The sequence below is a fragment of the Schistocerca nitens genome, chromosome 4 (genome assembly GCF_023898315.1).
Source record: "Schistocerca nitens isolate TAMUIC-IGC-003100 chromosome 4, iqSchNite1.1, whole genome shotgun sequence".
Taxonomy (NCBI): Eukaryota; Metazoa; Arthropoda; class Insecta; order Orthoptera; family Acrididae; genus Schistocerca; species Schistocerca nitens.
In genome coordinates this window covers 398,820,161-398,846,763 of record NC_064617.1, presented here as the reverse complement: position 1 = coordinate 398,846,763, position 26,603 = coordinate 398,820,161, and the positions used below count along the sequence as shown (strand labels likewise).

The window sequence follows — 26,603 nt, the reverse complement described above, 5'->3', positions numbered from 1 at the left end:
CATTGATGCTAACCTTTTGCATATCAGTGACAATCTGATGCTCAGACAGGCATAGTACATCTGTTACATTTTCAGTTTCTATATCTTCTAAACAAAGCAGAAGCTCTTCAATTTTATTCTTCAATCCCCCAATATTTTGATGAAATATACTAACATTATTTTTCACTTTACTTTTGTGAGTTTCTTGTACTTTTTTAACATCTTTAGTACTTGCCTGGCTGAGTTTCCCACTGGACACTGATCTTACACTAAAAAAGAGTTTCCACTATGAGATGTAGTTCCTCCCCCCTTTAAATTTCCTGCTATCAGCCCAGCCAGTTTACCATTCCCTATCTTGTTGAGGTGTTGGCCATGTCTAGTATAATCCCACCTACAGAGTGAATCAACAGGAACCACACCAATGTGTGACCCTGCACCAAATCCAAGTAGCCTTCCCAACTCCAAATTAACTCTCCTCTTAAGAGCTCAAATGAGGTCGGTCGTGGCGCTCCAGAACCGACACAAACCCAACACTGGTATGACTCGATGTTGATGCAATATTTGCCAGGTCACACTCTATGCTGTACCCCGGATCTCTGTCAATACTGTTGCCCGGCCCACTCACAATAATCACGTTATCTTCCTTGGTAAAGCCTCTACATAGTGAACCTAAATCCTCTGAAACCTGCCCTAGTCCAGCACTAGGTTCGAAAAAACTTGTGACCTGGTATTCTGACCCTAATTCATCCTGCAGAAGTTGGCCCACACCCCTAGCATGTGAACTACCTAGCAACAAGACTTTCTTTATCTTTGCAGACTTCCCTACATTCTTATTCAATTTGCTGCTGAAAGCTTGTTGAGCCCTGTCTACAACTACTTCTGTGAGAGGCTCATCAGTTTCTGACTGAGGCAACAGGTCAAACCTATTTTGTACATTAATAACAAAGCTGTCAGAAGAATTTCTTGGCCTGTTCCTTATGCCTGTTGCCACTTACCACCCCTGTTTACCCTTCTCCCCCTTAACCTGCCCAGTTCTCGCCTAGCCTCATTTAACTCAGCCTGAAGGGCAGCAATTTTCCCCTCCTGTTCCACAATCTTTCTATCCCTACTGCATAGCCTACAGAACCACTGATGAGTCTCGCTCATTTTCCCAATTCCCATGCCACTACAATCGCCCCAATGAAAAAAGTTACTACATCCATCACACCAGACCCCGGAGCTAACGATTCAATGGCACATCAGGCAATTTACACTCATGGTACAAATCGATTTTGGTGACAGAAAGACAATTAAGTTACCGGAAAACAATGAAAATACGTGTACAAAAAATTAGGCCTACTCGCGACTATGTAAAAAGTGGTTCAGAAGTTTTTTACTGGAAATTACTTAAGAGATGATGATACTCTACAGATATAAAGGGGCAGAAAATGTATTTAGCACACTAAACTATCAGTAAATGCACTTAAAATTGCGGTATGAAGTTTAATCTGAAAGCTCAAAAGTTCAGCCTGGCCACGATATGTAAACAAAACGAACTTTATTTGATTACTGTGAAAATACGTGAGTAAGATAAAAACATTTAATGGTACGCTTGAAGAGCACTATAATTAACGTAATAAATTAGTTTAAAGTGTTAAAAACAGTTTATTACTACTTAAATTACTTATCTTGTACAAGAGCTGTGACTCAGATGTCCGTAAGGGCATGATAAATCGGCTGCTGGCATCCAAATACTAATCCTTAAAAGTCAACACCATTCAGAACACTTTGTGTTGACTTTTCTCTGTTTTAGATTGTTGCCACAATCAGTGACCCCAACATTGTGACAAAGTGTTGTTGGGACTGATGACCTAGCTGTTTAGTCTGATATCCCCCTCAATCAATCAATCAAAGTGTTGTTTTACCATCTGCTTGAGCAGATTATTAGTAACAGTAACTGTACTTACACTTAAATTCATTATGCAGATGAGACATGTTCACAAATGTTTACTAAATGTTCTGAATGTCATTTTTCTTCTACTTATTGTGTCATATTACAACAGCCTTAATTTAATTTCATATATCTTCCTACAAATATGTACTACATCTGAAGATGATTGTCTCTGTAATGCACATTCACAAATCTATAGCACTTCTGTGCCAAAATTTATTCCATGGCAGCTGATCAGTATGAGTCATGTACACCCATGAGCTGTCACTATTGGGAGACAATAAAACATTTTTCTTGTCATACTCCCTAATCCCTCATACCTGACAAAACCATTCTGCCCCTGAGGTAAGCAACCAACTTTACAAAGCTCACAGCCAAATTCAGTAACATCGATTACAATTAACCACATCTTAAAATATTACTGTCTCTTTAAGTATTTTTGTTTGTTGCTGAGCATGAAAACTATACGCTTAAGAAGCCCTTAACATTACTTGACATTTTTCATTCAGCTGTTGGTTCCTAGTTGCGTATTATTATAAAATATGTCTGAGAACTGGGGACTGCATGAATACTTGCTTTAATTTGCAATAAATCTAGTTCAATTTTTGAGCCCTGCCTGATAAAAGTCACAATGGACCCTTGAATTAAGTGTCCCCGTGTTATTGCCACATCCCAATTACCTGTAATATTTTTCAATAACTGTAAAAAAAAGAAACATGTGGCTCATATAGGTACGAAACAAGATTTGGAACAATCAGTACGCTGGGAAAGCTTTAAACATCACAAGTGTTGCCATGCTTTCATCCACTTTTCAAAAGCATTCAGGGACTTCAATTTTGTATTTTATTTCTCACATAACACTACTGTTAGAGCAATCAACATCTTCTCATGTGTCCATTGCAACTCTTCTGCTCCACATTCTTGCAGAATTTCTGTATAAAACATAAGTTTACAGTTTTTGCAAATAAATTGTCATTGAATGACATTCTATCCTCAGTTTTAAACTCCACAAATGGTTTTTCTATTGCTGCATGCACAACGTCCAGCTCACCAAATTTAGATACAATGTAACCATCCTTTGTAAGCAGATCCAAATGGGAATGAAGGTTTATAAATGGATTTGTTGGGTGTCCTTTAAAATAGAAAACATCCTTGAATCAATCATTTTCTGTGAGTACACCAATGTATGGCCAATTTTGAATTATATTCACAGTAAATGTTGATATTTGTATTTCCCAGTTGTATCCAGATCTTTCCAGTTAGTGTGGTTAAAGTAATTTGTATGCCTTCCTTGCAGACCTACAATGGCTTATTGTTTTCCCAATAGCAGTTTACACTCTTTCTTTGTAGCAATTATTTTTGCCATGTGCTCCAGTCTGAGTGTTTTGATTTTGATCTCTTCCATTTTCAGTTTTTTTTTCATATGATAATATTAATTGTGCTTAAAAGGAGTAAATTTCATTAATAGGGAATGGTTTAAGTCTGCACAAAACATTTGTTCATTTTCTTAAGATCTGTTGGGTAACATTATATTTGGGGACCAATACTAATTCAGAAATATATATATTCAGCGGTATTATGGAGAACAGTGACCTAGATTGAGAAAAATATGTCCCTCCAGCTTTAATATAAATCTTCTCTATAATATTGATGTCATCTTGTTGGAGTCTGTGTTAACAATTGTCATGTGATTTATAATCTTCCCTCGGTCTTGATTGGTTTACTTGCAACCAGTCAACTTTCATGTATTCTTATTGCCCCATTAAACAAATTGTAAAACACTGTTGAACACAATTCAACAACTGTTCTGTCCAGTAGTTTAGACCACACAAAAGCAATTGGCACAGAATACAGTGGAACATACTGTAAATACTGTTTGTTGGTATTTAATACACATAAACTGTCTTCCACAGGGTCAAACACACCACCCATTCTGTAGTTACAAACTGTAGCTACTTAACCCATGTTAGTGTCCCAGTCTGTATAAGACTGATTGAGACCCTTTTTTCACAGCCACAATTCTAACCTGGCTGCAACAACATGTTTTGTGTCAAAAACGTTCTTGTAGTAAATAAAATGTTCCGGTCAACTCAAGCTCCTTTAATTTCATTAATGGCTCAAATTTCTACATTAGGTGATTCAGTTCAGAATTTCCTGACAAGAACATGGCGTTTTGTCTTTTGAAGTTGGAAATTTAATTAACCGTAAAATATAACTGCAATTGTCAGTGGTAAGCATCTCACTCTTCTTGTTGTTCATTAAATGTTGGAAAAGCCATGAACACAGGTGGTGTGGGAGACATTCCTGCTACAACTGCACTCTCAATGAATAACAAAGATGTTCAAGTTCTGATTTGCAAGTGTCATGGGTCCCAAGGTGTTGCCACTTTTTAAAAAGACAACCTACAAGCACAACCAACGGTGGCTTGCCCTGTTCTGTTCACAAGAGGTATATACAGAACACACTTCAGAAGCAGTATAAGTTATCATTAAGTCCATAAACAAAAGCAAATTAAATATCAAAATACTATCTATGACAAACAGAGTCTACAAAGTAAACACCCTAGCCAAACCAATAGCACACTCACTGCACACTCCACAGGTCATTCCACAACTGACTGAGATTGGCCCTAGGCTAGCTTATATGCTGAATTCTGGCATATTCTCATCAGAGGGCACTCCTGATAAACACTCAATAAGGGGTGGTTGGCAGTGCTTGATGGTAATGTTGTGCCGAACATTCCATTTCCATAGTGACACTGGGTGGTACCATTACGCCTTTCTTAACCTGTCTGCTAAGACAAGTCATATGGTCAGTACTGTCTTGTAAGTTTCCCAATCTACATAATACATATAGTATTCTCAAAATTAGTGTAGTACATGTTTTTTTGGGTCATCATGGCAGTGAGACATTGTTTTTATTGAAGGCACACTTTTAATTTTTATTTTACAGAGCTTTCACGTGCATTTCTGGCTTCTTTCATCCTAGTCATGGACTTACTGATTGTCATGCAAGACTGGGACTTCCCACATTTCACAACAACATTGCACGTCAACCTTCCAGGTTTCAGTGTAGCTACACTGCAATGGAAGTACGCAGAAGTAGACATAACAGGTACAGCTATTTATTGAAAATGAGTAGTGTTTCAAATTACAACACAGTATGAGGGAAGACAACCACTCAACACATAGGGAATTGTTGAGAACAGTTGAGTATTTTAGATTAACTGTCATCTTTACTTTATTGTGCAAAGGAAATGTGTGCACAAAAAATGTAGCTGAGTGACCTTTTTTTATGTCTGTCTGCTGTTAACATGTATTCCATGTGGCGAGTGGTTCTTTCCTGGTTAGAGTTTTTGCCTGCTTTGAAGAGATACATAATACATTTTCACTACAACTTTTTATAAATTTTTTCTTTATTTTTCTTGTATATGTTTCACTTAAAATTTTCAATGTAAAGAATTGTTATCACCCTTTATTAATATTTTTTGAAAGATAATATTCATTTTCATTTACTGAATAAGGTTAAATTTTTGTTACTGAGATTTTTTATGAACCTTATTTTCATCATAGGAAAATGGTTCAACTATGGCATAATTTTTCTTGTCATGTTGCTGGACCTGAATATGTGGAAAAACCAAATATTTTATGATCCAAAGGACTTCGGCCAGTACACAGGTTAGTCTCTAATTTGTATTATTACTGTAATTTTGTGATTATCATAGAAAATATAGTACTGTAACAAAAGAAAATTTTCATTTCATGCATAAATTGTTTACTAAATAAGCTGTGAATGGTAAGAATGCTTTCACACCCTAATTTTTAGAATTAGGGCTGTTTCTATATCAATATTTTTAAGATTTAGTGGCAAAATTCCTGTTACCTTAATGGATAACTCCAATTATAAATTAAAACTTTAAAACTATTAAAGAGCAAGATCTGAGCGGAGTGGGTGGTTTATTAAAAGTTCATTTTCTGTGAATTTCCATCTTCATCAGTTCGTGTCCCACAATTTCAGTGCCCTGTATGCCACTATACTTTGATCAAAATAAAAAAGAAAGTGATTAGTGGTCAAGTATAGTTGAGGTTGGGAGGTGGCAACATGCTTGGTTTTCCATTACCCACATGCAAAGCATGGATGTGACAGAAAAACTACTAGCAGCATTTGTCATTGACATCTGAATGTGGTTACTGGCTCCTGCTGTAACAAGTGTTATGATAATAATAGTCATAATGCATGAGATGAGCTCAAACTTTGCTTTGTTGTTGCCATTAGGGCTTAATTTTGGCCAGAATGTCATTCTGGCACTTCCCAGAGAAATTTTTTTGAACTCGCTGGAATAAGTTGGCAGTGAAGATTTAAAATAGTACACATGCATTAAATTGCAAAGGAACTATAATTTAGGTTAAATCAACAGTCAAGATCACAACAACATTTGTTTATTTTAGCAATTTTGCCTTATGTTATAGCCATCCTCTGATTTTTTGGACCAGAACAAGAGAAAAAGCAGTGTTATCTATTGGTGTGAATGACAAACACAATATAAACACCAAAGAATTTAGAATACTGTATTCTATTTCATTTACTGATTACCCTCACACAATATTTCTAATGATGTGATCAGACCTAGAGCAATACAATAATAGCATCTATTGTGTTTTATCTAAAAATGACCTTGTGATCCTCCAATCTTCAGCATGCCAGTTTACACCCACTTTAAAGTAACCCCTATAAAAGGATTTAGGTCGTTATGCTTCCATATTTTAAGAAAAGTCTAGGCCAAAGGTCATGGTTTAGGATCCATTTGAGAAAAAGCTGAATCATTAAAACACTCAAAAATAATAAATTTTACTTATCCATATCAGGCTCACAAGCTAACAGTTTTTGAGATTTTCATGAGGGAGATCATTCTCCAGCAAAGGCTGTTTATATTTTTGCAACAGATACTTTATTTCATACTTTTTTTATTCTCTAATTTCGCCCCCCGCTGCATTTTAATTTACCTCAGTTATTTGCGTCACAGTGCAAAACTTATCATATAATATCTTATCTTCCACATGTTTTTTTAGTGGTAGCTCCTTCTAATGATGTCCATAATAAGGGTTTCTTGTGATCATGGTGGTAATGCATGCAACTATCACAGATGTGTATTCCATGTGCAAAATGAGAAAAATGCAACCCGTAAGCGGGGGTTTTGGTCACTGTGTCAGTGTAAAATGTATAAAATACATCAGTTCCACATTTCAAATCAAACTGCACATGATATGGCCAGTATCTTAGAATCAAATGACACCTAGTGAATTTTCACTCTGCAGCGGATTGTTCCCTGATTTAAAGCTCCCTGACAGATGAAAACTGTGCCACACTGGGCCTCAAACCTGAGACATTTACTTTTTATAGGAGAATCTTCTACCAACTAAGTAATTCAATCACAACTCACAACACATTATCACAGCTTTACTGCCACTAGTACCTGCTCTGTATCAGTGGAGCACTTGGACATGAAAGGCAAAGGTCCCAACACAGTCTTAATCTGCCAGAAAGTTTCAAATTAGTGCATGCTCTGCTGCAAAGTGCAGATTCATTCTGGAAACAATACCCTAGGCTGTGGGTAAGCCTCTTCTCTCCTATATCCTTTCTTGCAGAAATGCTAGTCCCATAAGGTATGCAAGGAGAACTTTTATGAAGTTTGAAAGGCTGAGAAGGAGGCACTGATGGAAATAAACTGTGAGGGTGGGTTGTGGGTCATTCTGAAACAATTCCATTGGTAGAGCAGTTACATGCAAAAATGCAAAGGTCCCAACACGGAGTCATGATTGTGCACAAAGTTTTAACTTTCCAGAAAGTTACAAAACCACTGGATCTCTACTCACCAATCCTTCTAGTATGATAGATACACTAGGAATTTATCATACTGTGGAAAAAATTAAATGTTACTGAATTACACAAATTCTCTCAGAAGATATTGTGTTTGTTATTAAATTAAAAATCCTCAGGTATTTTATATTTATTACTCAGTATTTTTTCATGGAGCCTATTGAAGTACAACATATGAAGGATTCATAATTATTTCTGAAATTCTTTTGTCTGTATATTCAGTTAAAAGTGATTTTATGAACTGGATGAGTGAATATATAGTCATTCAATCTCCATTTTTTCGTGACTTCTGTGTGCAAATCTCCATTAGATTGTTGATGGGATGTTGTAAGTGGATAAATTGCAGCATCATCATCTTGTCCTGACACTCCTGTAAGGAAAAGAATCTTCTGAGCAGATTCCCCTCTTGATTCACATCTTTTGCAGCATCTTGAAGCTGTGCAGGATCTCCTACCCTTGCTATATGGAAATACAGGTTTCCTTGGCACATTTCATTGATGAAATCTATTGGGTCACCAGCTGAGTTGTGTTTCTAAAACATTTCAACAAATTTCCTACTCTTCATCTTCAGGCAAAGTGTTGGATTCATGTCCTTTGCTGAGGGGCCAATGGGAGGGCCAATTGCATGCCTCCAGAAGAGATGTCGTGGCCAACGATGAGATGGGCCTCCTGACAGGTGGAGGGGGGACCCAGATGTCAAGTCCTGGTCCTGCCTGTCTCTTCTGCTGTAGGCTTTGCAGCTTTCACATCAGAGCAGTTCTGACATATTTTTGCTAATGCCACAACCCATGTGGAGCTCAGTTAGAAACTTCTATCCCAGTTGACAAGATCATCATATACTATTATCTCCATGCCTCTTTGATGACTAAATTCCAGAACCTGTTAGTGTGGCACGGGCTGCGTCAGAGTCTGTCTGCTGAGTTACAGCATCTGTGTGATACCTTTCATGACAACAGTTTCTCTGATGCAAAAATAAGATGTGCTCTATAGCTGAGCAAAAAGAAGGAAGAAATAGTTCGGGAGAAGGAGGGAAGTGCCTGGCATTCCTTCAGTTTGAAGGGCTGCACAAGGCCAAGACCATTAGGATAATGGAAAATCACAACACAAAAATCATTTTTCACTCAAAAGTCAAAATCAAGGTTGTTCTTTGATCAGACAATGACCAAATAAGATTGGGCACCTGGTGTCTAAAGCGTCTGTTGTAAGTGTGGCATGTAGTACTTTGGTCAGACACAACAGTGAATCTAGCAGTGCTGTTCAGAACATGTGAGGAGTATTCGCCTTGGCCAAACCAACAAGTCTGCAGTAGCAGAGCACAACATTAACAAAGGTCATGTTTTTACTTTTGAACAGACGAAGGTGCTATGATGTGCCAACAGGTGATGAGATTTGGTCATCAAAGAGGCAGAGGTGACAAAGAGTACATGACAATCTTGTCAACTGCGACAGCAGTTTCCTATTGAGTTCCATGTGGGGTGTGGTTTGACAAAAAGGTGTCAGGAATACTCTGATGTGAAAGTGGTGGAGGCAGCTAGAGGAACAGAGTACTAGGACTCGATGCCTGGACTCTCACTACCCTGCCAGACTCCTTCCCCCGTCCTGGCTGCAACATCTCTTCCAGAGGCATATAACTACCTCTGCTCCCTCCTCCGCCCCCCCCTCCCCTCCTCCTCCATTGTTTTGCTGCCTAAGGAGTCAGCCATCCAATGGCTATAAAGGAAGGAACAGGACCCAACACTAGTAGCAAATTCATCAAAACATTGCAACACCACGACTTGATTGATAATCCAAGAAAATTTCATCAGTCAGCTGATAGTTGCAGGTGAGAAGTGAGTAGGGTTTGCGCAGTTTTGTCCAGTTCTGGCCTGCTAACACAGACGTGTTATTGCACTAGGACTGAGCAGCAGCCTCTGATAAGTAGTGTACTGTTGACCCATTTAGGGGGACCCAAGAGTTCCCAAGCTTGTGGCACAATGCTGGGGATTTGCAGTGTAGCTTATCACAGAACCAAAGCCTTCAGTTTAAGCCTTCCAGATGACTGAGGAGGCCATGATCAGTTCTGTATACAGTGCAGCAGTCTGTGAACATCACTGAAATTCTGTGAACTTGTCTGGTCTTCTCAACTTTCTTTGTCATTTACTGCACTGGTCCAGACCCAGATATCAGGCAAGTGTTTGTTTCAATGTGCACCACATCTACAAGTATCTGCACACTGCTTCCTCAATGGTCTCTAGTAGAGCTTCTTCAACGTATTGAACTATGCCTCCTGGCATCAAGCAGAGTGCACAAAGTGGTCCTTCCCCATCCTCTAGTGGCATTTTCCTAAGGGATACCAAGATTCACTACATATTCTAACTGCCAATGATAATAGGCCCCTGCCCTTTTGTACTTATTTCCCCCTAGCACAGAACACTGACACAATTTCAGTTTCAGAGATAGACTTGTTGCTTTGATGCATGGTTGTAATACTCTGGAGTCTTTTGTAGTGCCTGACAACCCTGTACAAGCCAGTTAGACAGTTAGACCTACTACTGGCACCATTCACAACCAAGTGGACAAGTGGTCATAGTAGAGCTGTATTGTGGCTGATGTAACATTTTACAGAACAGTAAACAAATAATTTTAAATTAAGCTTGATGATTCATTTTTAATTTCTGGATATGTTCTGCTGCAAGGATTACAAGTTTTCTTTACATCCTAAAGCACTCAGTATCCAACCAAGTGATTTGTATTTTATCACCAAAAAAGCCTGGGATAAAATTTAGTTATTACCTGAAGCTACTTGGCACTTTGATCCTCAACCTTTTATCTTACTGATTTTATGATCATTAACAAATTCATGTAACAAATTGTAAAGTAGCAGAAATTTACAACAAATGGACACAACATAGGCTGCTGAAAAGCCTTAGAAAAAGTAAAATCTTTTAGTTACTTAGCAAGTTGAGATTTTTGAAGTGTGTTGTCTGGAGTTTAGTATTATATAGCAGTGAATAATGGACAGTCAGAAAGAAGAAATATTTTCGTCTACTTTTGAAATGAGATTGTGGAAAAGAATGCTAAAACTGTAATGGAGTGAGATGTGGTGTCAAAATATCATGCTGTAAAAAAGAACACTGTTTAAAATAGAAAATTTATTTGTATGAAACCAGGCACAGTTTGTGGTTTTCATACTGGGATTGCTGCAGCATTTATCGACCAGAACTAATCTAGACTTCGAACCAGGGCCACCCATATGCAGTGGCAAAGATGACCATGCTCCCCCCCCCCCCTCCTCCTTTCTAGCTCTCACGGAGAGGAAAAAGTACAGCATTTTTTTTTTTCAAGAAATGATCTAAAATCCAGTATTTCACAGGTCTTTAACAGGGTTTGAACTTTTTTATGGCTAATTTCAAGCCGCCATTCATATCCCAGGCCTAGCCCACCCCTACCACTACAAACTAGTGTATGACCACCTTTGCCTTGGGCTGTGCTACAGATCAGTCTGTTGCCACAAACAAGATTTCAGGGAAGGGGATGGGGGTGATATCATATTATAGCCAAAATTTTATATACTGCTTCTTCTTTCTATTTAACAATCAACTCCTAAGTAATAACAGATGCTAACTATAAGATAGGATTTATAGCTAGAATTTTTATTCACAAATTTCACATATCCTCGACACAGTATCACTAAACATTAAAGGACACGTTTTGGTGAGATTTTTAATGTGGTGTATGTTAGCATTGATTCATGCTTAGTGTATTCAGATCTAAAATTTGGTCACTGAATGTTTTATGTGTGTTTTATATGTGGCATTTATGTGTTTACATGACAAAACAATGATGTTCCCCTGACATCACAGGTTTTTTGCTGTGGTTGGCTGACAGAAGAAAAATCAAGCAACCACAATGCTGATTTATTTCTGAACATAACATACCATATTTCTGGGTTTCTGTGTTTACATTTGTGTGTTACAAAAATATGCATTTTAAGTGATATAGTTAAAGAGAACTGCCTCTTATCACACACTGAAGCACATTTCTCTTACCTCAATTCATTTGCTGATAGATGAAATCAGCTCGTCCCCTTTTGTGCATTGCAAAATGTTCTATGACCATTACATTGAAATTTAGAGGAGTCTTTTTCAATAGAATGTATCACAAGCACAAGAAGTCTCTCCTCATTCCTAGTATTTCACATAAATGTTTTCAACCACTTTAACATAGAGAAACAGCTCTCCAATCATTATTTGCAAGACCACTATTAACTGCAGAAGCATAACACTTCCAGAAAAAAGCTTTTCACAATGTGTTTTCATAAAGAAATTTAAGTATGATCAAAGCACCTCATACTTTCATGAAATACTTTCAGCTGTACAACACATTCAGTTTATGACGCAAGTCTGAAGACTATAATTTAAACAAATTAATGCCTACTTTCAATTTTATTTCTTGGAAAAGTAATGGAACATATTTGGCACATTTATTTCCTCTAATCATTCATGAAAATGTTACCATTGCAATATTCTAGTGCACTCTAGTGAGACATTTAGAAACTTAATCATGCAATGGATAATACTGCTATTGCCAGAAACAAAAAAACTATTTAAAACATTAATGATACATCAAAGCACAGTGGAGATATACAGAGACAGGAATTTGACAGCAAAGTTTCAGCTACCCTCTTCATTCCATTCTGATGTAAACAGTGGAATGTGAAAATAGAGTGGAGGTTGAATGACAAGAGCTTTTGAGAGGCCTATAAGAGCTGCTCTGAGTAGAAGCCAAACCCTCAAACCTGTACTTTATAGAGTTAGCTAACATATGAACCCGCAGTCTTAAAATCAGCTACTATCTGCTTGAGAGAGATCACTCAGTATCAACAGTTCCAAAAACATTGGCTGTCATTATTTAGACTTGTGTGCAAAATATGAGAAATATGTCTTGATAACTCAAATTCTGTAATACGTTATTGAGAAATATATTGTAATATATATTCTGTGCTGCACCTCCCAGGTTTTAACTATCAGCTGCGTCTGAATGAAACTAAACCAAAAACTGTATTGCAAGTGTTAGTCGCTCAAGATATAAAGATTGCTGCACTCCTGAAAACTACAGTTTTTTTCAGTGATAGAGTACCTAAAAAAGTTCTAAAATTTTCAGACTGTCTTGTTCACTACTCAGGCAAGCAGTATTTGAAATATCTTTATGGCCAACCAATAACACAGATGTATTTCCTGAAAGACTGAAGTGTGCTACTATACATACAGATATGGACATACTGAGTAATACTTAATTACATTATATTCTGTCCATTCCTCTTCAAATGTTCTCCAAACTTTTGAGACAGCAGCTTATCTGTGCCTACATCTGTAAGGTGCCTCCAAATTTGCTTTTATTGTGAATCCTATCCACAAAGAAAATATACTTTATATTATTTCATCAAATTTGTAATGTACATACTAATTTTAGACCATCTGTGCATATACCGTCTGATCCTAGATGTCAGTCTCTCAAGTAAATGACTTTGAGCATCCATTTCTTTGTTCTCCTTGCCATTGAAAAGTTGCTTAAATGTGTTATGAATAGTGGAGTTCTATGCATTTTGTTCTGAATTAACAAAGCTAGTGCAGATATATTAGTAATTAATGATTACAGTGCTGGGAAGCAACTGATTAGATGCACCTTTATATAGCAGTGTTCTTAAAGGTTATTTACAGCAAGCTTATCAAAATGGATCACAGTTTACTGGCATGACTCTAAAATAAATGAATTTCCATTGTTTTAAGGACCTGATGACAAAGTACGCACAGTGAATGAACCAGAAATATTATCAACAGGCAACAGTTCACTCTGGACATGGGAGTATAGGTCTCAAATCAATCCACAAACTGGTCTTCCGTTTTATGAAGGTATGTTTCTGACAATAAGTGACACAATAAAAGGTAAATATTAACATTTAATTTTATAACCTACAAAATTTTGCTCTTTGTGATCTTAAGAGGGGAAATACAATGGATGCCATGGCGAGCTGGCAATGTCTATCAAAGTAAATTAATGACAGCTCATTGTTTGTCAGCTTCTGATATGCTATGGACAACAAGTGTAACTTCATTGCTTAATGTACCAAAGGCTGTGGCCATATTTGCCTTAAAATACCTAGCAGGAGTACAATGTGTGTGTTTGGACATCTTCACAACAAACAAGCTTGGCAACCCTAGTCCCACTAAAGTACACACAGGAACCAGTCACTATGGCACAGTCACATTAATGATACTTACTGTCAGAGGCATTTAAAAAGAAATGAGCCAGTGGCTCTAAAATGAAAACTGCTGAAGGGATCACAGTCCCATTGTACCCAAAAGAATGTGCAGTCATTATAAGAGCACTCAGAACCAAAACCCTCCACTAAAGGAACACGGATACACACTCATATGATGACAGAGCAACCATGTGCAAGTGTCGACCATCCACTGCACTCAGTAGTGCTAAAAACAGAGAAATGGGGGCTTCAAAAGAAGAGGAAAGAGGTGTAGTGCTTTTCATTACAATAGAAGGAGTGTGGGGAATCAAAATTCATTGAAGAATGGCACAAGTGTATGGAAAACACTGTAATTCACAGGTCTGCAATAGAGGGCTTACATCTGTTTTTTGTTCCCCACATCTCTTCTGTTGTAAGGAAATGCACATCAACCTTTAGCTCTTCTTTTGAAGCCTCCATTTCTCTGTTTGCAACACTACTGAATGCAGCATAGTAGATGCACGTGCATGCTCTCTCTGTTGTCACATGAGAGTGGGCCCATGTCCCTCTAGCCATAAGTTTGTGGCCTCAGCAGTCCTATCGGGACCACACCTTATTTTGTAAAAAAATTGATATCACCTTTACTTCAGCAGTTTTCATTTTACAGTGTCTAGCTAATTTATTTTTGAATGCCCCTCATAGGATAGTTGGACAGAATTTTTTTCCCTCTCCACACTAAAGCTATGAATTACATTTAAATGTGTTTCTAGTAACTGCTAATCCATTATAATTTTGAGAGGTCTCCCATGGTTCAATTGAAATACTAGACTCTGAGAAGGACTATGCAAGGATGAAACAGGTTAAATGCTTACTGGCTTCTCCTAATAAGAGAAGTAAAAAGGTAATTGAGATTTTGTTGCCCACCCAATGGCCCATTTCTGTTGCCATTCAATTAAACTTCAGTGCTGTACAGTGTTAGACTTGCTGGTTCTATATGATTTATACCTTTTCTTTCAACTAAGTTTGTTAGATATATGCCTTTAAAATTAGGTTATTATTCATCAAAGTCTTTTGATTATGGTTGAGGTGAGTTATTAGGTAGTCAGGGTTTGTACAGATTATTTATTTATTTAATTAGATATATTCAAGGTTGATATGACTTGAATTTTAAGATTTATCTTTTAACTTGGCACCATAGATTTTGCCATGATATTTAATCTCTGATGAAGGTTTTCCAACAAAAGTCAGCATTATCACCCACTGATGACAAACAAGTCCCCACAACATATTGCAAAGTTTCAATGAGACAAACCTACACAACACACAAAATCTTCACCAACTAATTTTGTATTTTCGAGACACGTTAAACCAAATGACAGAACTCAGGCTCCACATTAAAGACACTTTAAATATTTAATTTTAACTGCCAGTACTGCTCATAATGTTCATAATATGCCCCTTTAATTCTCTTCATAAAAACAGTGGTAACTGTGGTCATGGCATAATACAATCATCCTGTTTGATTTTTTAAAAAAAGGGAAGAAAATTATACACTCTAAAATAAATACCATAAAGAACATAACTTCCACCTTCCAATGTGTAAACCAGCCATTAATAAAATCTTTCACGCACTCACAAATCAAATGAAAGTAATCGAATTGTGGTTTATTCACCTCACGATGTACATTTGCAATCCATTTGGTTTGCATACAGTAAACATGTAAAAATTTATAATACAGTAACAATGATTGTTATACTAATAAATAATAGCATTAAAATAAATAATAATATTAGAATGATATTTCTTGGAATGTGTAACACATTGTATCCAGTTCAAATTTCCAGTTCGTCCTGCATGAATTCATCCACTGAGTAATAACATTCCAGTGTTGGTGCCTCATATATTATAGCTTTCTTTTAAGTGAACCTAAATTCGTCTGCATTAACTTGTTCCCTTTAATTTATTACAAATTTTCATTCCCATATATTGATGTCCCTGGGCATAAGGTCTGAGCTGGTTGGTGGGTAGCATGAACAAAATGGTTTTCCTCAAACACACACACACACACACACACACACACATATATATATATATATATATATATATATATATATATATATATATATATATATATATATATATATATATATATATATATATATATATATATATATACACACACACACACACACACACTGGGATGACAGAGTTAATGTTTCAAGTTTTCAAAATGGACGTTACCATTCTTTGTTTGCAATGCACATATTTCAAATTATTTTTTCTGTATTTTTAGTATCCACACTATGTTTGTCAAGTTACCCCAAAAACAATACCATACCTAGTAATGGATTCAAAGTAGCTTATCTATGCTACTTTTTGTGTGTCCATGTCAGCTGCAGTTGATAATATTTGCATGGCAAATGCAAAGTTGCTCAGTTTGTTTCAATGTGTGCCTGCCAGCTCAAATTGTTTTACTACATTTAAACCTAAGAATTTGACTGAGCCAACTTCTTCTATACAGTATCTTGGTTGTTGTGTACAATCTTAATCTGCTCACACTTTGACTCTTTGCTTTGGAATTGCATCGTGTGGGTCTTAGATATGTTTAGATTCAATTCATTTAGCTGAAACCAAGTTTCTAATGTACTGAGAGTTCTGATCGCAGATTTGGGGATTTTTTTTCGGAATCCTGATTTTCAACTAAGACAGGAGTATCATCTGTGAACAGAACTGATGGAGAGTTGATATTTAATGGTAAGTCATTAACATAGAAGAGAAATAGGACTGGGCCTAAATTGAGCCTTGTGGAACACCCTGAGATACTTTTTCCCAGTCAGAAAAATAATTTGCACCATTTAAAAAGATGCTAACTCTTTGCTTTATGTTTTATATAAGCCACTGTAGGCAACTGCCACTAATGTCATACTTTTCAAGTTTGTAAATAAGCAATGCATGGTTTACAGAATCAAATGTCTTAGTGATGTTTCATAAAATTCTTGCCAACTTATTTTTCTTGTCTAATGACTTGCTAATTTTCTCTGTGAAACTTTTCACTGCATCTATGGTGTTTTCCCATGTTAAAAATATAAATGATTGTTTAGAGTAATAGAATATTTTGCAATGAAATTTTGGATTTGGACAACAGCAGATTTTTGAGATATTTTAGATTTGGCTGGGAGAATTAAGATAGGGTGATAATTTCCCATGATCTCTCTTGATCCTTTCTTGAAGAATGGTTTGACTTCAGGATATTTCAGCACCACTGGGAAACAGTGCTCTTGAAAACATTGATTTATTATTTGAGCTAGTGGCTTTGCAATTTTATTGTGTATGGCTTTAATAACTTCAGTGGGTATTCCAGCCCAATCAGAAGATTTTTTGTTCATTTATTAGTATTTGAGTTGGACTTAACATTAGTGTTTCCTTCAATGTCAATTTTTGAAGTTTCTTGGTACAGGGTTTAACAACTAACTCAGATTTAATTACTGATCACACAGCCTTTGTCTTATTTTTATGGTTTAAAATTAGTCTGTTATTAGCCAGTTGTTTTGATGCCTTGACAACTCTTTTAAATATATTTTTATAGATCCTAATATATTCAACAAAGTCAATATCTGTATTATATTTCAACTCTCTGTGCAGTAGCCTTTTCTTTACATTGGAAATTTTATGCTCTTAGTAATTCACTTTAATTTGTCATTTTATTGTTTTAGCATCTAGGTGGAAATGTTTCATTAAAAACACCAAGAAAACTATGTAAGAATTTCGCTATGTTTTCATCACTTAAGTTACAATGATCAAAAGACCATTTTTTTCTCTTTTAGCTTCTTACTAAATATTACAAGTTTTCTTTGCTAAAGTTCCTTCTCATATGGGTTCTCATACAAGAAATGTTCCTGTCTGTCTGTGGCAGCTTGATGAACAATATACAATGATCTGAAATACCTAGATCTAGACAAAATGTATACACATCTTCATATACATAATTAGTTAGAACATTGTCAATGCTGGTTGCTCATTGGCCATTGTCTCTGGAAGCTTCAAAGAAATTCAGTTTGAAACCATATTTCTTTACAAGCTCATTGAATCTTGAAGCATGGCTACTATCACAAGTGATATCAATATTAAAATCAGCAGCTATTAATTACAATTTGTTTTTATTTTTCTCTACAAAGATCTTCTAGCATAATTTGAAGCTTAGATAAGAATAGTTCTGATGATGATGTCCCTGGGATTCTGTATAGTGAGATTATTATAACATTTTCTAGTGAGTCCACTATTTCTACACAACAGCTCTCAAGCACACTATCTTTACTTAAATAATTCAAAAACATTATTGTCTCATCTTCCCTGTATTTCTTCAAACAAACTAAACATTCAGAGTGATGAGCCACTTTTCTGTTTTCAGTACTTATACACAATGTGATTAAAAGTATCCGGACACTTAGCTGCAAATGAGTTACCAGTTCATGACGCCCTCCATCAGTAATGGTGGAATTCTGTATGGTGTTGGCCCACCCATAGCCTTGATACCAGCTTCCACTCTCACAGGCATATGTGCAGTCAGGTGCTGGAAAGTTTCTTGGGGAATGGCAGCCCATTCGTCATGGAGTGCTGCACTGAGGAGAAGTATCAATGTCGGTTGGTGAGGCCTGGCACGAAGTCAGCATTCCAAAACATCTCACAGGTGTTCTATAGGATTCAGGTCAGGACTCTGTGCAGGGCAGTCTATTGCGGGGAGGTTATTGTCATGTAACCACTCTGCCACAGGCCGTGCATTATGAACAGGGGCTCAGTCTTGTTGAAAGATGCAATCACCATACCCAAATTGCTTTTCAACAGTGGGAAGCAAGAAGGTGCTTAAAACATCAACGTAAGCCTGTGCTGTGCTAGTGCCAAGCAAAACAACAAGGGGTGCAAGCCCCCTCCATGAGAAACACGACCACACCATAACACCACCACCTCTGAATTTTACTGTTGGCACTACACACGCCGGCAGATGATGTTCACCAGGCATTCGCCATACAGCCATCGGATTGCCACATTGTGTACCGTGATTCATCACTCCACACAATGGTTTTCCACTGTTCAATTGTTCAATGTTTATGCTCCTTACACCAAACAAGGCATAGTTTGGCATTTACGAGTGTGATGTGTGGCTTGTGAGCAGCCGCTTGACCATGAAATCCAAGTTTTCACACCTCCCGCCTTACTGTCATAGTACTTGCAGTAGATTCTGATGCAGTTGGGAATTCCTGTGTGATAGTCTGGATAGATGTCTGCATATTCGACATTATGTCCCTCTTCAACTGTCAGTGGTGTCTATCAGTCAACAAACAAGGTCGGCCTGTATGCTTTTGTGCTGTACATGTCCCTTCACATTTCCACTTCACTATCACACTGGAAACAGTGCACCTAGGAATGTTTAGAAGTGTGGAAATCTCATGTACAGATGTATGACACAAGTGACACCCAATCACCTGACCATGTTTGAAGTCCATGAGTTCTGCGGGGTGCTCCATTCTGCTCTCTCACGATGTCTAATGACTACTGAGGTCTCTGAAATGGAGTACCTGGCAGAATATGGCAGCACAATGCACCTACTATGAAAAATGTATGTTTTTGGGGGTGTCTGGATATTTTTGATTACATAGTGTATGTATAGCATGGAATTTAGTTAAGGCCAAATTACAATAACTTTTAGTACTTTAGTTTCATTTTGGTGAAATTATTGTCTTTTATAAAAGTAGCACCTCTGACTACATTGAAGGAGTTTGATGCAGCAACAAAGTTAATTTTGACATCTGTTATAACAAATATTACAATCAATTTGACATTCTAGACCTGTAAGCCTGTAAATGTCTGTATATGTGAATTGTAATATGAAGACATGCCCAATATCCTACTATTAACAATGGAAGCCTTAAACTGATTAGTGTAGTCTGATCCACACTATGATCTCTCTCTCTCTCTCTCTCTCTCTCTCTCTCTCTCTCTCTCTCTCTCTCTCCCTCTCCCCTCCCCCTCCCCCCCTCCTGTGTGTGTGTGTGTGTGTGTGTGTGTGTGTGTGTAAGTTACAGTTGTAAGTTTACTCAGCACACCAGTAGTAGTAGTAGCAGTAGTTCATTGTTTTTCCAACAACATGGCAAGTATTATACACTCCTGGAAATGGAAAAAAGAACACATTGACACCGGTGTGTCAGACCCACCATACTTGCTCCGGACACTGCGAGAGGGCTGTACAAGCAATGATCACACGCACGGCACAGCGGACACACCAGGAACCGCGGTGTTGGCCGTCGAATGGCGCTAGCTGCGCAGCATTTGTGCACCGCCGCCGTCAGTGTCAGCCAGTTTGCCGTGGCATACGGAGCTCCATCGCAGTCTTTAACACTGGTAGCATGCCGCGACAGCGTGGACGTGAACTGTATGTGCAGTTGACGGACTTTGAGCGAGGGCGTATAGTGGGCATGCGGGAGGCCGGGTGGACGTACCGCCGAATTGCTCAACACGTGGGGCGTGAGGTCTCCACAGTACATCGATGTTGTCGCCAGTGGTCGGCGGAAGGTGCACGTGCCCGTCGACCTGGGACCGGACCGCAGCGATGCACGGATGCACGCCAAGACTGTAGGATCCTACGCAGTGCCGTAGGGGACCGCACCGCCACTTCCCAGCAAATTAGGGACACTGTTGCTCCTGGGGTATCGGCGAGGACCATTCGCAACCGTCTCCATGAAGCTGGGCTACGGTCCCGCACACCGTTAGGCCGTCTTCCACTCACGCCCCAACATCGTGCAGCCCGCCTCCAGTGGTGTCGCGACAGGCGTGAATGGAGGGACGAATGGAGACGTGTCGTCTTCAGCGATGAGAGTCGCTTCTGCCTTGGTGCCAATGATGGTCGTATGCGTGTTTGGCGCCATGCAGGTGAGCGCCACAATCAGGACTGCATACGACCGAGGCACACAGGGCCAACACCCGGCATCATGGTGTGGGGAGCGATCTCCTACACTGGCCGTACACCACTGGTGATCGTCGAGGGGACACTGAATAGTGCACGGTACATCCAAACCGTCATCGAACCCATCGTTCTACCATTCCTAGACCGGCAAGGGAACTTGCTGTTCCAACAGGACAATGCACGTCCGCATGTATCCCGTGCCACCCAACGTGCTCTAGAAGGTGTAAGTCAACTATCCTGGCCAGCAAGATCTCCGGATCTGTCCGCCATTGAGCATGTTTGGGACTGGATGAAGCGTCGTCTCACGCGGTCTGCACGTCCAGCACGAACGCTGGTCCAACTGAGGCGCCAGGTGGAAATGGTATGGCAAGCCGTTCCACAGGACTACATCCAGCATCTCTACGATCGTCTCCATGGGAGAATAGCAGCCTGCATTGCTGCGAAAGGTGGATATACACTGTACTAGTGCCGACATTGTGCATGCTCTGTTGCCTGTGTCTATGTGCCTGTGGTTCTGTCAGTGTGATCATGTAATGTATCTGACCCCAGGAATGTGTCAATAAAGTTTCCCCTTCCTGGGACAATGAATTCACGGTGTTCTTATTTCAATTTCCAGGAGTGTATAACAGCTCTATCCAAATCAATGTTAATGTGATGGGTACCAGTATGCTGAAAAAAAAAAAAAAAACAATCAGCATGTTGTTAACAAATATCAAAGATCCCTTTCTTAAAAAATAACCACAGAGACAGGAGTTTTATCTCTAGAAATTGTCAAGTAATTCATGAAAAGTATTTCAGCAATGTATCATTTTTTGGGAAATATATTTTCAGAGGACATGCAGATGAATTCACGATACATGAACTACCCCTTGTCAGTGAAGTGGACTGCATTTATACCATCAGGAATTGGTTTAATACTGTTTGTTTCTCTCGTGTCTCTTTATGGAAGATTCCCATCAAACCAGGTGAGTTCTACAACTAAACCATACATTAATTAAACAGTTTGAACAAAAGAACCCACAGGCAGCTGTCTGTAAGGGATAAGTATTGAACAGAAGGATAGTGAAGCTACAGTGGCACGAAACTGTTTTTCAGATCCTCAGTAAGTATTTCTCACTATGTTCTATAAAGTGTTTATAAACAAATGTAGTTATTTTCTTTTTATTACTTTTAAAGTGTTATCAGAGGATCTAACACTTAGTTGACATATATGTTTTCATGTACTCAACTTGAATGAAGATTACATTTTTCATAAAATGTAAGCTTTCATAGCTCGAAAAGCTAAAGTTATTAAATTTCTTGGGCTAATATGCTATTGTTGAATGGATTTTATTAATAAACCCAACATTTCATCCCAGTCTGAAGCTGTTTGGAGACGAAATTAAATATTTCACCAGCATTTTGTTAAAGAATGGGTACTCATCTTCAAACCTGCAAAGGGTATCACGAATGTCACAAATAGATCATAGCACCATATTGTCATTAGTGAAATCCAAAATGGCACTCATCGTATAGCGAAGAGCCTGTACAGCTGTGATACCACTGTACTACGCAAATCCACTAGGATTACATAGAAATATTTTAAGGTTGCCGAATATGAGCATCAACTGATAAACAAATTATTTAATTTATTCTGTGGACCCAAGCAAGCCAAAGCTAGTTGGTCACAGAATGGATCAGGACATACTTCACACAATTTTGATAAGAGAATTTATGTAATAAACATGAAAAATGTAAGAGTGTATCCAAATAAATAACACATTACACTGAAAAGTTCTGAACTACTGCAAGAACCTCCTGTAAAGAAAGGTGGAGTGTGCAATAAGAGAAACTTTCAATTTAGATCTGAGGCTTGGGGTTTATCATCCAATTTTTCCAGTTCTGCTAGATGCCTACTGAAAATAAAACATGCTGAATAGTATACACCTTTGTCTGCACTATTTAAGGAAGTGTCATACAACTGCATGTTGGTTTTCTGTCTGGTGTTGAATGAATGTGGCCATTTCTTCTGAATGTGTGAGTACAGACAACAAATCCCATGATGGACTCTAAGTACAGGAATGACAGAGTTAGAATTTTCCTAATCACCTGAACAACGCCCAGTATGAAGTTTGCAAACTGACACCACAGATAGGTCTGACTGCTCTTTTCTGGGCTATAGATACTTTGGTGAGTGCACAGATTTTCACCAAAATATAGCATCACAAAGAGATAAGAAATCAAAATAAGCAAAGTAAACAAATCTTCACATTATCAGTCTCAGAGACAATGGAGATATTAAAGTATTCAGTTTCTGCAAAAGATCTGACCATCATACTTCCAAGAAAGCTTCCTGCATCCACTCGTAGTGATCTCAGTTCACAGAGCACTCCGCACCTAACTACTGACAACATCGCGAACAACCAACACCAGAAAGACCACAGCAAACAAACTCTCTCCAGCAGTCAATAGACCGCTATCTGCCATGGCTGGAGGATCAGAGGGCATGTGTCGGACATGAGTTATGGAACATAACTCTGCCAGCCACCTTATGGTGCCTGGAGGAGGGTACCTTATACCACTAATAGTCATTTCCTTTCCTGTTCTACTCCCAAATGGCACAAGGTAAAATGGCAGTCTATACACCTCTGTATGAGCGTTAATTTCTCTTATCTTGCCTTACATGAAATGTACACTGGCAGCAGAAGAGTTATTCTACAGTCAGCTTCAAATGCCAGTTCTCTACATTTAATCAACAGTTTTTCATGAAAAGAATGTCTTCTTCCCTCCAGACGTTCACATTTAAGTTCGTGAAGCATCTCTGTAACTCTTGCATGTTGATTGAAGCTACCAGTAACAAATATTGCAGTACATCTCTGAAGTGTTTCGATGTCTTCCTGTAATCTGACCTGGTGGGGATCCCACACACTAGAGCAGTATTCAACAATGGGTTGTACTAGTGTTCTATACATGGCACCCTTTTTAAATGAGCTACTACATTCTCCTAAGATTCTCCCAATAAACCAGTCAACTATACACCTTCCCTGCTACTGTCCTGACACGTTCATACCACTTCATGCTGCTTTGCAATGTCATGCATACATATTTAATTGGCATGACTGTGTCAAACAACACACCATTAATGTTGTGTTTGAACATAATAGCCACTGTTTCTCCTACTCATCTGCATTAGCTTATATTTATCTACATTTAGGACATGCTGCCATTCATCATGATAACTAGAAATTTTGTCTAATCCATCTCGTATCCTATTATAGTCACTCAGTGACAACACCTTCCATGCATGACAGCATCATCAGCAAACAGCAGCAGACTGCTACTTGCCCTATCTGTCAAATCATTTGTGCATGTAGAAAACAAGAACAGGCCAATCCCACTTCCCTGGGGCACTCCTGACGATACCCTTGCCTTTGCTGTCCAGGACAACATACTGGATTCTCTTACTTAAGAAATCTTTGAGCCCTTCACATACAGGGTGAGGAGCCATGATGGCACTTTGACAAGGTGACAAATCATTTAAAAAAATCCCCTACCAGAAATGCCAGCTAAGACCATAATAAATTTCTCTATTATGATCCTCAAGAGGAAAGGGAGGGTATGGCCAATTCCTTCCTTCATACAAATTTATTAATGTATACAGGTCCATTGGTAACATGGTATTGGTAAACATAATTCACAAACAAAATTTACATCACATTTTTACAACTAATAATATTTTACATTTCAATGCTGGAAAAAGATTGAGAAAATAATTCTTAGCCAAAAAAAAATTAAGTAATCATACTAGATTTTCTTTTCTTAAGATTTTTCTGATTGATATCCACTCCCTTTCTTTCTCTCTTTTTCCTGCTTTCATGATTTGTGCATCCTCAAGCCTACCCTGGGCCAATTTTTCTGCCTTTAAATCTTCTTCTTCTTCATTTTTTAGTGCTTTCTTCAGTTTAGCTAAAGCTTGAGAGAGGTTCTTCTCATGCCACCTTAGACAGTTGGTGTTCCATTTCCTTTCCTGTCAGAGTAGCTGTCTCATAGTCAACTGATTTTTTCATGTTATTCATCTTTTTGAGCTCCTTTTCAAGATGACTTTGGTTTTGCTTCTCTTTTTACTTTTTCTTCTAATTCAAGATGTCCTTTCACATTCTTCTTTATGAGAAGTATAATTTGCATGTGCTTGCTGTCCTTACCTAATGAGCTGTGAGTCAATGAGTACAGAAAGTAAAAGGGGGTATTTTCCCAAAGCATCTCTCACAGTCAAAACACTGTTTAAAAATCTTTCACTCATCGCTGTCTGGTCTCTTCTAATGTGTACTTTGATATGGAATATCTCCGCTAAGGATGCATTTCCATGGGAAAATGTAGGAGAAGACTTAACAAGTTTTGAAACATTTAGGTACTTCACCTCTATGGATGATGTGTCTTTTTTTGAGATGTGTTGCAGCCAGTAAGCCTCAATACCTTTGTTATCTAAAAGTGGGTCATCTTTTTTCAAATTGTAGAACCTTCCACTGATCTAATGATCTTGCTAGACATAAAACAGCATTATTTTGGCAGCCTTTGCTCCTTATCCTTTCCTTGGGGTCTTAAAAACATAAAAATTTCACTGGCGCACTTGAAAAACACATCTTTACCATCACACATTTGCAAGCTGCAATGTAATGTTTTTGGGCATTCTTTAGAAACCACAGCTTGTCAAATTCTTCCAGCTTACTAAGTTCTATGGTTACTTGCCTACTAGTTGTTCAAGAGGAAGCAGATTATCCAGTGTAAAGATTTCATTGTGAACTTCAGAAATATTATCAATTTTTTTCAAAGCACAAGGCAAAAAGTTTTGAAATGTATTTTCTATTTCTGTATGCAGCTTGTAAGTCAAAGGTGTCTGCCTTTGAAAAAGTTACGTGAACTTATTGAATAGTACTGGTTGCAAGTTCTGATGTTTGTAATTTGTCTGCCTTAGACTTCCTGTAAATCACTACTGATGTTATCTCCAACTGATCCAGCATACGGCATTTATTTATGAATAAACTCTCTTCAGCAAGTGCTTCACATAATTTCTGATGTAACATTTCACCATCTCCTTTACCAGTGACATGTTGTTTTGCAACACTTGCTCTCTGACCAGAATGTAATAGTTGTTCGTAATTGTTTGTTATCTTTAACATTGGTAGGTACATCGAAACCCAATGTGTAATATGTTGAACATGCTTCTTCTAACAAATGTTCACGGGAATATGGTGGCAGTTCATCAGTTATTAGGTATCTCATTTTCTTAGACAAAAGCAATAAAAAGTTCAGGAACACTGTAAGGGAACATCATCTTAAAAACATTACAAATATCATATGATGAATCCATAGAGTAATTGGAAATCACTGATTTTATTGTCCAAATCAATTCAGCAGTGATGGAACTACACTTGGTACTTACCATTTGTACTGATGGTGCATGCATTGAAATTAAAGATTGTGTCTGATCTGTAAGTTCTAAATGGAAATGATGTCATCTGCATTTAATTCCAAAGTTACACCTACATTTTGTTCAATGTGAGTTGTTAAAAACTGCCTGAAAACCTTCCATCTCCAAATTAACTAAACAAGAACACACACTGCAAAGCAGTTCACTTTCACCAACATCTTTGCTGTGCAG

At 38.0% G+C, this 26,603-nt stretch overlaps 1 protein-coding gene across 1 annotated transcript in view; it reads left to right on the top strand.

Moving 5' to 3' along the window:
• The window catches only part of LOC126252336 (transmembrane protein 117-like), a 559,109-nt gene that overhangs the window by 503,032 nt on the left and 29,474 nt on the right, over positions 1-26,603 (top strand). The window contains exons 10-13 of the mRNA XM_049953223.1: positions 4,862-5,023; positions 5,482-5,586; positions 13,555-13,677; positions 21,797-21,930. Coding sequence (XP_049809180.1) covers positions 4,862-5,023; positions 5,482-5,586; positions 13,555-13,677; positions 21,797-21,930 — 524 coding nt within the window. The remainder of the gene's footprint in view (positions 1-4,861; positions 5,024-5,481; positions 5,587-13,554; positions 13,678-21,796; positions 21,931-26,603) is intronic.